The sequence below is a fragment of the Anser anser genome (genome assembly GCF_964211835.1).
Source record: "Anser anser genome assembly, chromosome: 11".
In the NCBI taxonomy this organism is placed as follows: Eukaryota; Metazoa; Chordata; class Aves; order Anseriformes; family Anatidae; genus Anser; species Anser anser.
This window is the reverse complement of record NC_139732.1, coordinates 12,814,203-12,826,756: the sequence shown is the minus strand read 5'-3', so window position 1 is coordinate 12,826,756 and position 12,554 is coordinate 12,814,203. Positions and strand designations below refer to the sequence as shown.

The following is a 12,554-nucleotide window of genomic DNA, read 5'->3' as shown; positions in this document are numbered from 1 at the left end:
ACCAGGACATAAGCAGTCGAGGAAGTTCCTGGAATGCACTGATGAGAGCTTCCTTCTCCAAGTGATAGGAGAGCCAATGAGCAGAGGTGGTCTGCTGGACCTCATGCTCACCAAAAATGAAGGGGTTGATGGGAGTTTGAAGGTATGACACACCAGGGCAGGGTTGTCCAGAATTTCTTTCAGATTTGGGGACTAATCAAGCAGTTGACCAAGGGAAGCATAAATCGAGTTAAAAACAGGGAGGAAAAAAATGTTGCAAGTAAAGGAAAAGTTTATTTAGTTCTTCTCTACTGCAACTAGGTAAGTAGTAACAGCTAAGTTCTTAAGGCCTTACTCCAAATAGCATGGGTTCGTGGTCTTGCCAACATCTTAGGAGCCACTCCTCCAGTATCAGTTTTCCCCAGAATGTCCTCACTAACACCATGCTGGGTTGTCTCATTTTCTCTGGCAGTTAGCATCAGCAGCTTCCAAGACCACACCAAGAGTGTGTTGCTCCTTCTTTTACGAAAAGGTTTGGTCCTCTGTCCTGGTTTTGGCTGGGATAGAGTTATTTTTCTTCCTAGAAGCTGGTATTTAGGTGATTTAGGGTGAGAATAATGCTGATAACACGTTATCAGGACAAGGTTTCTGTTGTTGCAGAGCAGTGCTTACACAGAGGCAAGGACGTTTCAGCTTCTCATGCTGCCCTGCCAGCGAGGAGACTGGGGGTGCACAGCTGGGACAGGCTGGGTCGATGGGCCGAGTCCAACCTCAAGACATCCAACAAGGGCAAGTGCCGGGTGCTGCGCATGGGTCCCAACAACCCCGTGCAGGCCTAGGGAGCAGTGGCTGGGAAGTTGCCCAGCAGAAAAGGGCCTGGGGGTGCTGGTCAAGAGCCGGCTGAACATGAGGCAGCAACACGTCAGGTGGCCAAGAAGGCCAACGGCATCCTGGCCTGCATCAGCAACGTGTGGCCGGCAGGACACGGGGTTGTCCCTTGTCTGCAGCTCTCCCCTGAGGAGACCGCACCTCAAATGTTGTGTTCAGCTGTGGGCCTCTCACTCGCAGAAGGACCTTGAGCTGCTTGGGCATGTGCAGAGAAGGGCAATGAAACTGGTGAAGGGACTGGAAAACAAGAGTTGTGAGGAGCCACTGAGGGAACTGGGGTGGTTTAATCTGGAGAAGAGGAGGCTGAGGGGAGACCTCAAGGCTCTCTGCAACTCCCTGGAAGGAGGTTGCAGCGAGGAGGGCTTCGGTCTCTTTTCTGAGGTACAAGTGACAGGACATGAGGGAATGGTCTCAAGTTGCGCCAGGGAAGGTTTAGATTGGACATTAGGAAGAATTTCTTCACAGAGAGGGCAGTCAAGCAATGGAACGGGCTTCGCAGGGAAGTGGTGGATTTCCCATCCCAGGAGGTATTTAAGAGACACGTGGACATAGCATTAAGGGACATGGTCTAGTGATGGGACTTGGTAGGTCAGGTTGATAGTTGGACGTGATGACCTTGAAGGTCTTTTCCAACCTAGAGGATTCTATAATACTATGAAAGTGAGTTGGTAGCTTCCTTGGCCTGGGTCATTTTTCTCCATCTTCCCCTTCTTCTGACCCTTCTGGTGTCTCCTCTTCTCTTTCTCCACTCCACCTTCCTCCATTTCTCTCATTTTGTTCTTCTTCCCCTAATTCTCTTCTGTTTTCTCTCTTATGTGCTAGCCTTTTTCCTCTTGTTCTTGCCAACCATGTGTACTACTGTCCTCCCACTCCTCATCACATCTTCTACCCTCGCTCTTCTCCATCCTTTTCTGTTTCTCCTCTTCTGCTCTTTGATTTTATTTTCTTTTTCCCTCTGCTTTTTCTGGATTCTCTCACTGCAGTTTGGGTCCCTTCCCTGCTTTATCCCATGTGGTCTTCCACTGCCTTTCCTATTCCTGGTGATGGAGAGTCTGCAGAGGCCAAGCCTCTGTTGTGTCTTCTTCAGGCCCTGAGGGTTGTGTTTTGTATTGGGATGAGGAAAGTGATTGGTTCTTGTGGAGCAGCTAATGGGAATTTTGGTCCTCATAGCCTGGGTTATGGTCTCCCTAACGCCCCCACCACTGGTATGGCTGGGGTGGAGGTGTGGGAGAGACCTTTAGTTGCATCTCATGCATCCAGCATGACTACAGCTTTGCTCAAGACCTTGTATCCTGCTGAACTCTTTCTGCTGGAGATTTTACTGAGGAATGTGTAGTAACCATGGTTACAGCAACTGTGAAGCTGAGTAATACCAGGGTGAACCAATTCAGCGGTGCCCACACGCCCAAAAGCACCATTGCCAGCTGCAGATGTGATGAAGGACCCCATGCGTTAGGGATAAAAACTGTTAGGTTGGTCCAATGTGAAACAGGCATTGTTGTAAGACTAGCAAGGTGCAACTCTGACCTTGCAATGATACATATTGCTTGTTCAGCAACATGGCACCAGGCTGCAAGTCATCCGGCATGAGACAATACTGCCGTCTGCACAGCAGGCGCTGGCCACGTGGCTGTGCATGATTGCAGCAGCCTATCAAGGATTGCTGAGTGCTCCCCTGAGGCCGGGGCTGCCAGTCGTGCAAGTTGCTCTGAGCTGGTGAGGCAGGAACATCAACCGAGGTCAACGTTGCCTCTGTGGGGATGCCCGCAAGATGTTGATATCTACCGCACTGACAGGATGCTGAGCATGACCTGGCTAAGCATCTACGACATCAATGATTGGGAAAAGCATCGTGCTCATCGGTACCCTTGTCATCACCCTGGGGTCATTATGTCAACAGGCTAACTCATTAATAAATTCTTTGTCTCTCTATCACTGCTCAAGTGTGTGTGTGTGTGTGTATGTTTGAGTGTATTTGACATCCCCATATAGCTCGCTTGCTTTATATGTATGTGTGTATATAAATATATATATATATATATATAGCTTGTCTGATCCTTGCTGGGCTGAACCAATCAGCTGCAGCCCCTGGAATCTAACTAAAACACCCCAAACCCAAGTGCTGGTCTTCACAAAACACCCTTCACCAAAGATTGTGGAAGCTGAGTTGCTCCTCTGTCAGCAGGGTCCCCAAACACTCACTGGTACCATTCTGCCTAAAAAATAATGGGAGAAGCAGCACCTTTGGATCCCTTTCCCAGTGTGACTCGAGCTCCCTCTGTGCAGGGAGCAAAGACAGCAGTGCAAGGAGGAAGTCCTCCTGCTCCTGGTCCTGAGACCTGGCCTACTAAGCCGGATGTCTCACCCACCAGGCTTGAGAGTACATGGCCATGACTTGGACATGGGTCCCTGGCTGCTCCCATCCACGCCAAGAGCTGTCTTTGTGGCAGGGAGCCAGAGGGAACCATGGGGCAGGCTCCCAGACACCAACAAGCAGGAGGGGACAGGGAGGTAGCAATTACGTGCATGGGGAACATTGCATTTGTTATCACTTTTTCTCTGCACAGGCACGTGTGCACTTGCTAAATCACCTGCGATAACATCTTTCTGAGAACTGAAATTATGACACTCAGCTCCGGACATGCGTACTTCGTATCTCTAAAAATAGCCAATCTACAAAGACATTTCCCCACGCTTCCTGTATGTTCTTGCAAAAGACCCAAAGATCTCAAGAGATTATCTCAGCCAATTCCTTACGTACTCATGGGTAACTTCACATCTTGCTCACTACTCTAATTGTTTCTTTTCTGGTTCTGGCTTGCTCCTCTGTGTCCTTCCTAAAAACAGTGTAACAGGTCTGATCCCACTAACCTCAGGTGCGGGGCAGGATGCAAAGGCAGGATGCAAAGGCAGTACTGTGAGTGCTTCCACTTTCTTCAGGTTGTGTGTTTATGATTTCTTCTTTTTGGTGAAACAACAAGCCAAACCTTTCCTTTTCCTTCCTCTTGAGTTTTTTATGCAGTGACACAAATACAGAGCCTTTTGCACCACTTGTTAGTTTTAACTCATTTTGTACCTTAGCTTTCTGATTCTACCTCAACAATTTAGCAATTGTGTTATTCAGCCCACATCACTGATATTTTTCCTGTCTTTGTGGCCATTTTGTTCATCTGTGGGCTGTTAAGGAGATCTTCTGCAGCCCTTTTTGCCTCCTCTGAAGCTTCCCCTCTTGCCTCTGCAAAGAATAACAGGTTGCAGAGGCTTTTAACACATCTCAGACATCCTGCTTGGCTCTTCATTTGAGTCACAAGCAGTCCCTGTCAGTTGAAATCAACTTTCATTTTCTGGAATACTTATCCTCTTCCCTTCTTAATACCAGTGGTCATTTCATGCTGTAAGAGAGCAGCTGTGCTGGAGAGCCCAGCTGTCTCCAAAGCGGCCAGTAGACCCCTCGCTGTTCTCTTGCTGGGCTTCAGCCCCCCCAGGCTCCCTGCCTGCCCCAGCAGGAGGGGGCAGGATGGCTGGACACCAGACCCCGTCCCCTCTCCACACACTCCAGCTCTGCACCCTCACATCCCTCCCAAGTGCAAAGTGATGCATTCTCTTGCTGCAAGGAGAGGGTGGGGAGCCGAGGCTGACCAGGGTCCGCTCTAGGCTGAATCTCGCGTGCCTCCAGGCATGTAGGCTGGAAACACTCCCCAAGAGCAATGGGCATGGTGGCCAGGAGAACCAATACATCTCTTTCAAACGGCAGTTGCTCCTCCAGCTCCTTCAGCTGCTTATGCTGCATTTCATTCCTCTCCATTTAATTTCTGCCTTCTCTTTTCAAGCTGCAGCACTCCCAGCAATCCTCCTCTTCCTCCAGGTCTATGAGTGTCCAGGAGGAGGCTGGTGAGGAAGTTCTGCGACTGGTGGAGCTTATTTGTGCCCCACATTCCCTGGCTACCTCAATGCCTTTATTAGCGTCCCTCCCCACTCCCTGGCAATTCATTCAGTGCTTCAGCTCAGTCCCCACCAGCAGGATGTAACTGGCAACACTGACAGCAAAAAACTTCACCTTTTATTTTTATTTTTTCAAATTAGAGTAAAGCTCTATATACACAAGGACATGTGTCAATTCCTGGTATAAAGCAAATCATTTCAGCTGTAGCCATGTTGGACCTCTGCAAAGCAAACTATTCCTTTCTGTCCTTGCTTCTTGTATTTCAAGCGAGTGAATCAGACAAGGGTGAAATTCGTCACAGAAGATGCCTGCTCTGGACATAGCAAGGAAATCCAGAAAATTGCTTCAGGGCTTTCACAGCGCATACATCACCCAGTGCTGGCAGGGGAGCTTCCCAGAGGGCCACTTGCTCCAGCACTACTGGGACACTGATTGCTTCCCAGGCTGGGGCAGCCACACAGCGCCTGCTGCTGATACTGAGGCACGGCGCAAGTTGCTAGAAGTGGTCACCACTGATAAGCTGCTGAGGCCTTCCTGCGGGAAGACAAGGGGGACCTGTCCCAGCTAGAGAGCTGGCTTCCACCTCGGAATGTGAAGTATACGTACAGCCGCTTGGGGGTAAACAGAAGGTTTTGATGGCCAAGATTGCACTGCCTTAGAGCAGTGGTTTCAGATTGTGAAAACCAGACCCCTGGTTTTCAGGGATCGCAACTGTGGCAAGCATGTGACAAGCTGTCCCTCCTTTATCACTCACTTGCCCTGTGCCCAGTAGGAGAACCTTCCCTTTGCATCAGCAGCACGGGCAGTCTCAGCTCTCTACTTCTGTTGTGGTTTTATCTCAGCGTAAACAACTTCTGAGGCAGCAGGCTTCGTCTCCGTCTTTTCAAACTTCAGCTTCGTATACACCACCTCCTCGTTTTGAGGCTGCAGAGGAAGACAGCAGTGAGCAGGCCCTCAGCTGTCAGTTCTGCACATGCCCTGATACTGGCACAAGTTATTTGCCACTGGCCAACTGCTGTACAGGAGGCCCTGGCTGGCTCAGAAACTGTTGCTCTGAAGCCCTTTAAACGGGCATTCAGCTGCTCTTTGTTAGAGAGAACAGAGCAACACGTGAAAAGCTCTCCCCAGCTTACCGTGCTGAGCCGATTCATCTCTGCCACATGCTTGCTTTCGGATTTTCCTGAAAAAGAAAATGTAGTTGACTATCATTAATTTTAATGCAGAAAACACCTGCACGGCAGGCATTTCCCATGTCTCAGTTCATCCAGAGAAGGTCATGAGACAGCGCTCGCCAGCTCCCACTGGAGACGGTGGTGTAGCCCAGGCTCAGCCTTACCTTTAGCATTCCTTTGGTTCCTTCTGCACAAACACGCCAAAACACAAATCAGGAAGAAAAGCGACAAAACCACCAATCCAGGGATGATATACGTGTGGATGATTCCTGTGTTACACAACAAGCACAGGATGCACATGAGCTGCTGTCCCCACACCACAGCTTGCAGCCCCACAGCAGGAGCGCTCCCAGAGCACCCAGCTGGCTCACGGTCTGCACCCCAAAACACCCACCACCCTTGCTGACAAAGCCCTGCTGAGGAAGGTCCCTAGAAACTCATCCAAAAGGCTCTGCCAGCTGGGGGCATGCGTGGCAGCCCCCTCCCCACATTGCTGGTGCTCATGGCCTGTGACTGGCTGGTGCCCACACCAGTTTGCCAGGAGCTCAGACATGGGAGAAGAGCAGGAGCCATTTCCCCCTTTTCTGCCCCTCTTTCTCCCTAAGAACTCCTACAGCCTCCTCACAGCTGCAGACAGTTCAGGCTCCAGCACTTCGGGGCCGTGGTGCCTCACCTTCCTGGATCTGAGGCTCAGGGGTGCTGGTCGGAGACGTCTCAGGGTCAGATTCTGGAAGGCAGAGACACAAGTGAATGCCCACGTGGAGGCAGCAGGTGCCACGCTCATGGCTCTGCTTTCGGCAGGGACGCCTGCAGTGTCAGATCAAAAACTGCAGAGGACTGAGGGAGACACCTGCTCCTCCTGCAGCCTAGGCAGAAGGGTCTGCAGGAACCCAGAGCAGGAGGTGCTGCCAAAGCCCTGAGCTCAGTCCCCATTGTTTCCCAGAGCCGGGAGATGTGCATTGGGACCGAGGGCTGGCTGTAGGCTAGCTGTCAGCCATAGGGAAGCAGAGATAATGTAGTAGTTGTTCCCCCCGCCCCAGCCTCCATGGCTTCATTCCATCCCCCAAAGCTCACTCTGGCAAAGAGCTTCTGGAGTAGCTTAAAAATTGCTCCTGAACCTCAGAGCTGAAGTCACTTCCCACCCACCAAGCGAGGCCCCCTCTCTGTCTCTGCCTCACCCCTTCCCCTCTGTGCTGCCATGGGTGTTGGTGGCCTCATGGCTCTTACCCTGCTGGGTCTTGTTGGTTCCATCTTCCACCCCGGATGCGTTCCTCATGTCACATATGCATGTTGCTGGTTTTGTTTCATTCACACTTCCAAAAGCAGAACTATTTTTCTCATATAAAAAGTGAATCACAACTTTCTCTACCTTCTCCTCCGTCACGTTTTTGATTTGGTCTATAAACTCTTTCACCGTCTTGTCAGTGCTGTTTGACACCATCTGGAACAGAGACTGGAAGCTGAGCTCTGACACATTGATAGTCAATAAGGAGACTGGAGGCTGGCAAAGGAATCCTGCAGAAAAAGAAACACGAAGGGCTGGGTTTATGTTAAGAAATACCCACTTCCTCCATGTGAAGCCCTGAGAATGTCAGCTGACCCCCTTCCCAGGCATCAGGCTTAGGGACATCTCCAATTCTTTTTTCCCCTGCCTGTTTTCACAGAACAGAACCACAGAATCGCTTGGGTTGGAAGAGACCTTAAAGACCATCCAGTTCCAACCCCCTGTCATGGGCAGGGATGCCACCCACTAGATCAGGTTGCCCAGGGTCTCATCCAACCTGGTGATGAAAACCTCCAGGGATGGGGCATCCACTAAAGGGGAAGGACCAAGTCCATCAACCCATTGGCAACACCTTTCCAGCAGCCCAGAAAGCTGCTGGTCTTTTTGTACGGGGGGTGCATTCCCTTCACACCCAGGTTCGTTCATGTAAAGTTGCTTTCCAAACTGTCAGCCCGCGGCATGGATGGGTGCAAGTGGCTTTTGCTCCCCGGGGGCAGAACTTTGCATTTTCCTTTGTTTAACTTCATGAGGTCCCTCTCTGTCCAATTTCTTGAGCTTGTCCAAATCCCTCTGAGAGACAGCACAAGCATCTGGTGTGCTCTTCCCAATTCGTTACCTTCAGCGAACTTGTTCAGCCTGAGCTCTGTCCTATCATAACTGATGATGTTAAAATCGATTGGCTCCAGCATTCAGCTCTTGGGTAGACCACTAGTTATTGGCCTCTTGTTGTGTGGGCTTCATGGTACTATCAACACCTTTTTTGCTCTGCAGTCCAGCCAGTTTTTGATCCACCTTGGTGTCTATTTACCTAGTCCGTGTAACTTTTGTTTGTCTACGAGAATGTTATGGGATACAGTGTCAAAATGTTACTGAAGTAGAGATAAACAACATTCACAGTTCATCTTGCCCACCGTCGCATGGTCACTGCAAGTGAAGTTGCCCTAACCTTAATATTCCTGACCAGCTCTCTCTTATTTGTATACACCAGGTCTAGCAGAGCATCTCCTTTCATCAGATTCTCGATCACCTGTGTTAGAAAGCTGTCACCAATGCTCTCCAAAAGTTTCCTGGAGTGTTTGACAGCTGTGGTTCGTATCCCTCCAGCAGATAACAGGGTGATTTAAGTCTGCCAGCGCCTGTGGAAATGGTGCTGCTTTTAGCTGCCTAAGGCGGCATCAACTATTGTTTGCGATCAGGCAGTGCACAGCTGGTACTTACAATAGCATCACTCACATTGATCTGTCCGCTAATCCTGATCCTTAAGCTCTGAACTGTCTCTTTATCCATCCCAAGGCAGACTTCCATGAATTCCTGCTGCTTTATCAATAAAGGGCAATTTTCCTTTCACTGTCATCCTGGTCCTTAGCTATAAAAGGATCATATCACAAGCTTTGCTAAAGTCAAGGTATACAACATCTTCTGCTTCCCTCTTTTCCCTATAGCCAGTCATCTCATCATAGAAGGTAATCTGATCAGTCTGACCAAATCTGTGCCAATCTGGCACAATTCACCCTTGGTAGATCTATTCTGGCTCTTCCCAGTCATATTCCTATCTTTCCTGCTCCTGGAACCATTTTCCAGGAAGACTTGCTCCATAACCTTCCCAGAGACTAAGTACAAGGCTGTATTTGCTCAGGTCCTCCTCCTTGAATGTAGGCATAATGTTTGCTTTTTTCCAAACATCAGTTAACATTCTTCAATTATTGTGACCTTTCAAAAATGATGAAAGCAGCCTCATCATAATATCATCCAGCTCCTTCTACAACCCAAGTACAATTTATCTGGTCCCAAGGACTTAGGCACTTCTTAACTCCATCTTCTATGGTGGCTAACGCTTTACTCCAGTAGACCCGATAGTCTCTGGAAATTGAGAAACTGAAGAGCAGAATAGACCAGCAAAACATAACAGGGAAAAAAAAAAGAAAAAAGAAAAAAGAAAAAAAGAAGAAAGAAAAAAGAAAAAAAGAAAAAAGAAAGAAGAAAAAAAGAAAAAAGAAAAAAAAGCACTGAGTACCTCAGCCTTTTCCATATCCTTTTCACTGTGTCCTCTGCCTCTCCCTCACATGAGTTAACTCATAATCTCCTTTAGCTTTATTTTTGCTCTCAGTGTATATACAGAAACCATTCTTTCTGCCCCTTCATATTCCTCACAAGTTGGAACTCCAGGTGACATTTGGCTTTTCTAACACTATCTGTGTGTGTTCAGGCAGTGTGTCTACATTCTCCCAGGCAGTCTGTCCTTGTTTCCACCTTTGGTGGACTCTTCTTTGTGTGTTTGGGACGAGTTATGAGCACGCTGTTTAACCATGCTGATGTCTTCTGCATTATGTTAGGTGTGTCCTACTTGAAAGAGCTTTCTGTTTCCTGCTCTGAAGAAGAGGCTGTTCTGAAGCCTGGGGACCAAAACTGGGTCCGTGCAGGCAGCTCCTGGAGCCTGTGCCCGGGCAATGGCAGGGGGGCCACTGCCAGGCACCTGGCGAGGCGCTGGTGCAAAAGGGGTGTTAAATGCTGCAGGAAGAGCAGAGCTCAGAGCAGATGGCAAAGCAGAGGCAGCTCTGTCCCAAACCTCTTGCAGGTGCATTACTCATGTGCACAGTGCAGAGAGCAGGCAACTTTCCTGCAGGCACTTGGAGGGACTGGTAACACAGCCCTGCGATTCCCTCCAGCTGCCCGCAGGCCATGGTCCCCAGCGGTGGTACTGCCCCTCACCCCCCCCTCATCCTCACACACCTCCCCAGAGTGAGGTCTCGTCCTGTGGACTCACCTGCAGGCAGCCAGGCGAGGAGCAGCAGGGGCAGAAAGCCGCTCAGCAGCAGGGTGCTCATGTCTCCTTCCTCGGCCAGCTCTCCAGAAAGCCTCCCAGCGCGCGGGGCGGAGGGGCTGGGGCCACGTCTTTTCCTGCGGCACTGGGGCGGTTGCTCTGCACCGCTCACCCGTGCTGTGCAGGCAGTTCCTCTTGCACGCCAAGGTTTACCCTCTCCTCAGTTCCTTCACTTCAGCCTGACGTTATCTCCTCTCTTTGCTGCTTGATTCCATCTCATCTCAAACATGTGCTCTTGGCTCTGACACAACACACCACAGCCAGCCATGTGTGTTGGCGGTTCCATGCTCTTTCCTATCCCAGCCTGGTGGCTCACTGTCACCAGCACGGGTGGGTGAAGTGCATGCCCCATGGGTACAGGGGAAAGGGCTTCCCAATTTCCCTTGCCCTTGGAGCCCTTTTCACACCAGGGGACAGACCCCTCTGAGGAAGCAGTGCTCCCACTGCTGGGGGACCAGGCGTGTATTCACACTGCTGGTGACAACAGGAGAGGCCGTGCCAACCCCAAAACACCGCGGCCACTCTGTGCATGGTTTGACATGGGGATGGGTTGACCAGATCTTGCCAGCTGCCCACGCGTGGGCTGTCAACACAAGCTTCTGCCTGGCCAGGACAATGCGCTCTGGGTGGCCCCTCATGCTACCCAGCCACCTCTGGCTGCAGAGATGCCAGGACAAGATCCCCAGGGCACCACTATTGCCCCTTTTCTCCCCAGAGCTGCTCCCTGCTCCCAAGAGCCAAGAAAGCCTGCAGCTGCAGAAGAGCAAGAGCAGGCACTGCTGAGTGGCCATGAGGAAGAGGATCCTCAGCATAGGTACCCTGCAAAGCCCAGCTGACTTTCAGTGTGTGTCAGCCCTCAGGAATCTCAGACCCAGGAGATTAGAGAAGTCCAGAGAAAAGTGGACTTTCCCTTGGTCAAAGAGGATCGGTGATGGAACAGCCCATCCTGGAGGTCACCTCCAAGCATGTGGAGGATAAGAAGGTGATCAGGAATAGTCAGCATGGATTCACCAAGGGAAAGTCATGTTTGGCCACTCTGATAGCCTTTTATGATGAGATGACTGTCTGGGTAGACAAGGGGAGAGCAGTGGATGTGGTCTACCTTGACTTCAGCAAGGCTTTCAACACCGTCTCCCATAACATCCTCATAGACAAGCTCAGGATGTGCGGCCTAGATGAGCGGACGGTGAGGTGAATTGACAATTGTCTGGATGGCAGAGCTCAGAGGGTTGTGCTCAGTGGTGCAGTCTGGTTGGAGGCCTGTAGCTAGCGGTGTGCCCCAGGGGTCAGTACTGGGTCCAGCGTTGTTCCACTTATTCGTCAATGCCCTGGACGATGGAACGGAGTGCACCCCCAGCAGGTTTGCTGACGACACAAAGCTGGGAGGAGTGGCTGATACCCCAGAGGCTGTGCTGCCATTCAGAGGGACCTGGACAGGCTGGAGGGTTGGGCCGAGAGGAACCTCATCGTGGCGCTCTGAAAGGTGCTTGACACTCCACTCCAACCAATCTGCCTGTGGGAGTTGTCAAGGGCCAAGCAGAGGGCCAGTCTTTAATGGCAATGACGGTAACGTCCGCTCCAGTGTCCACCAGCATCTTGCATTGACTGGAGGGTGGGTGCTCAGAATTATTCCACAGGGTAACAGTAAGCGTTGGCCGATGCTGGGCTTTGTCGGCGGCCCAAAACACCTCGGGGAACCCGGATGACCCGAATCCTGCTGCTCCCCTGATAGCATCCACACCCTTTGGTACTACTGCTCGGGAAAGAATCAGTTGAGCAATTCTAGTTCCCGTTGGTATTGACAATGGTGGAGACGGTGTCCGAGCCATAGCTTGGATTTGTCCGTTATAGTCGGCATCAATTCTCCCCGGCAAAACAAACAAGCCGGTCAAAGTTGTACTCGATCGGCCTAGCAGCAGTGCATACAGCCATTCCCTGTCGGTCCTTCGACGTTCAATGGGATTTTATGACCGCGAGCACCCCACAAGGTGGCGTCTGGTACTGTGGAGACATCCACTCCGGGGCTCCCTCTGCTTCTGGCTGAGAGGGTGCCCGGCGGGGCAGCTGGCGGCGCTGGACCCCGTGTTAGCATGGCACTTGGAGCCCCCCCAAGGTGGGAGGTTCCCCCTCCGACCGGGGGCCGGGGGTGCCGGTGTCCCCGCCGTTTCCCCGCTGCCCCCCCGCGTTGTGTTGGGAGCGGCGCTGCCTCGCCCAGGGGCCTCCCCTCCCACACCCGGGACACGAAGT

General features: G+C 51.2%; 1 protein-coding gene across 2 annotated transcripts; it reads right to left on the bottom strand.

Moving 5' to 3' along the window:
• Nucleotides 1-4,905: 4,905 nt before the first annotated feature.
• On the bottom strand, nt 4,906-10,463 carry LOC310905375 (uncharacterized protein). Of its 2 annotated transcripts, XM_083851569.1 has the most exons (6): nt 10,251-10,455; nt 7,210-7,497; nt 6,656-6,709; nt 6,147-6,251; nt 5,944-5,990; nt 4,906-5,734 (listed from the first exon to the last, which is right to left on the bottom strand). In XM_083851569.1, exons 1-6 carry the CDS (start codon nt 10,309-10,311, stop codon nt 5,627-5,629), a joined length of 663 nt encoding a protein of 220 aa, XP_083707695.1. In that variant the 5' UTR covers nt 10,312-10,455; the 3' UTR covers nt 4,906-5,626. The 2 variants fall into 2 exon arrangements, with proteins under 2 accessions (XP_083707695.1, XP_083707696.1); XM_083851570.1 differs by having other exon boundaries at nt 5,594-5,990; nt 10,251-10,463.
• Between the last annotated feature and the right edge of the window lie 2,091 nt (nt 10,464-12,554).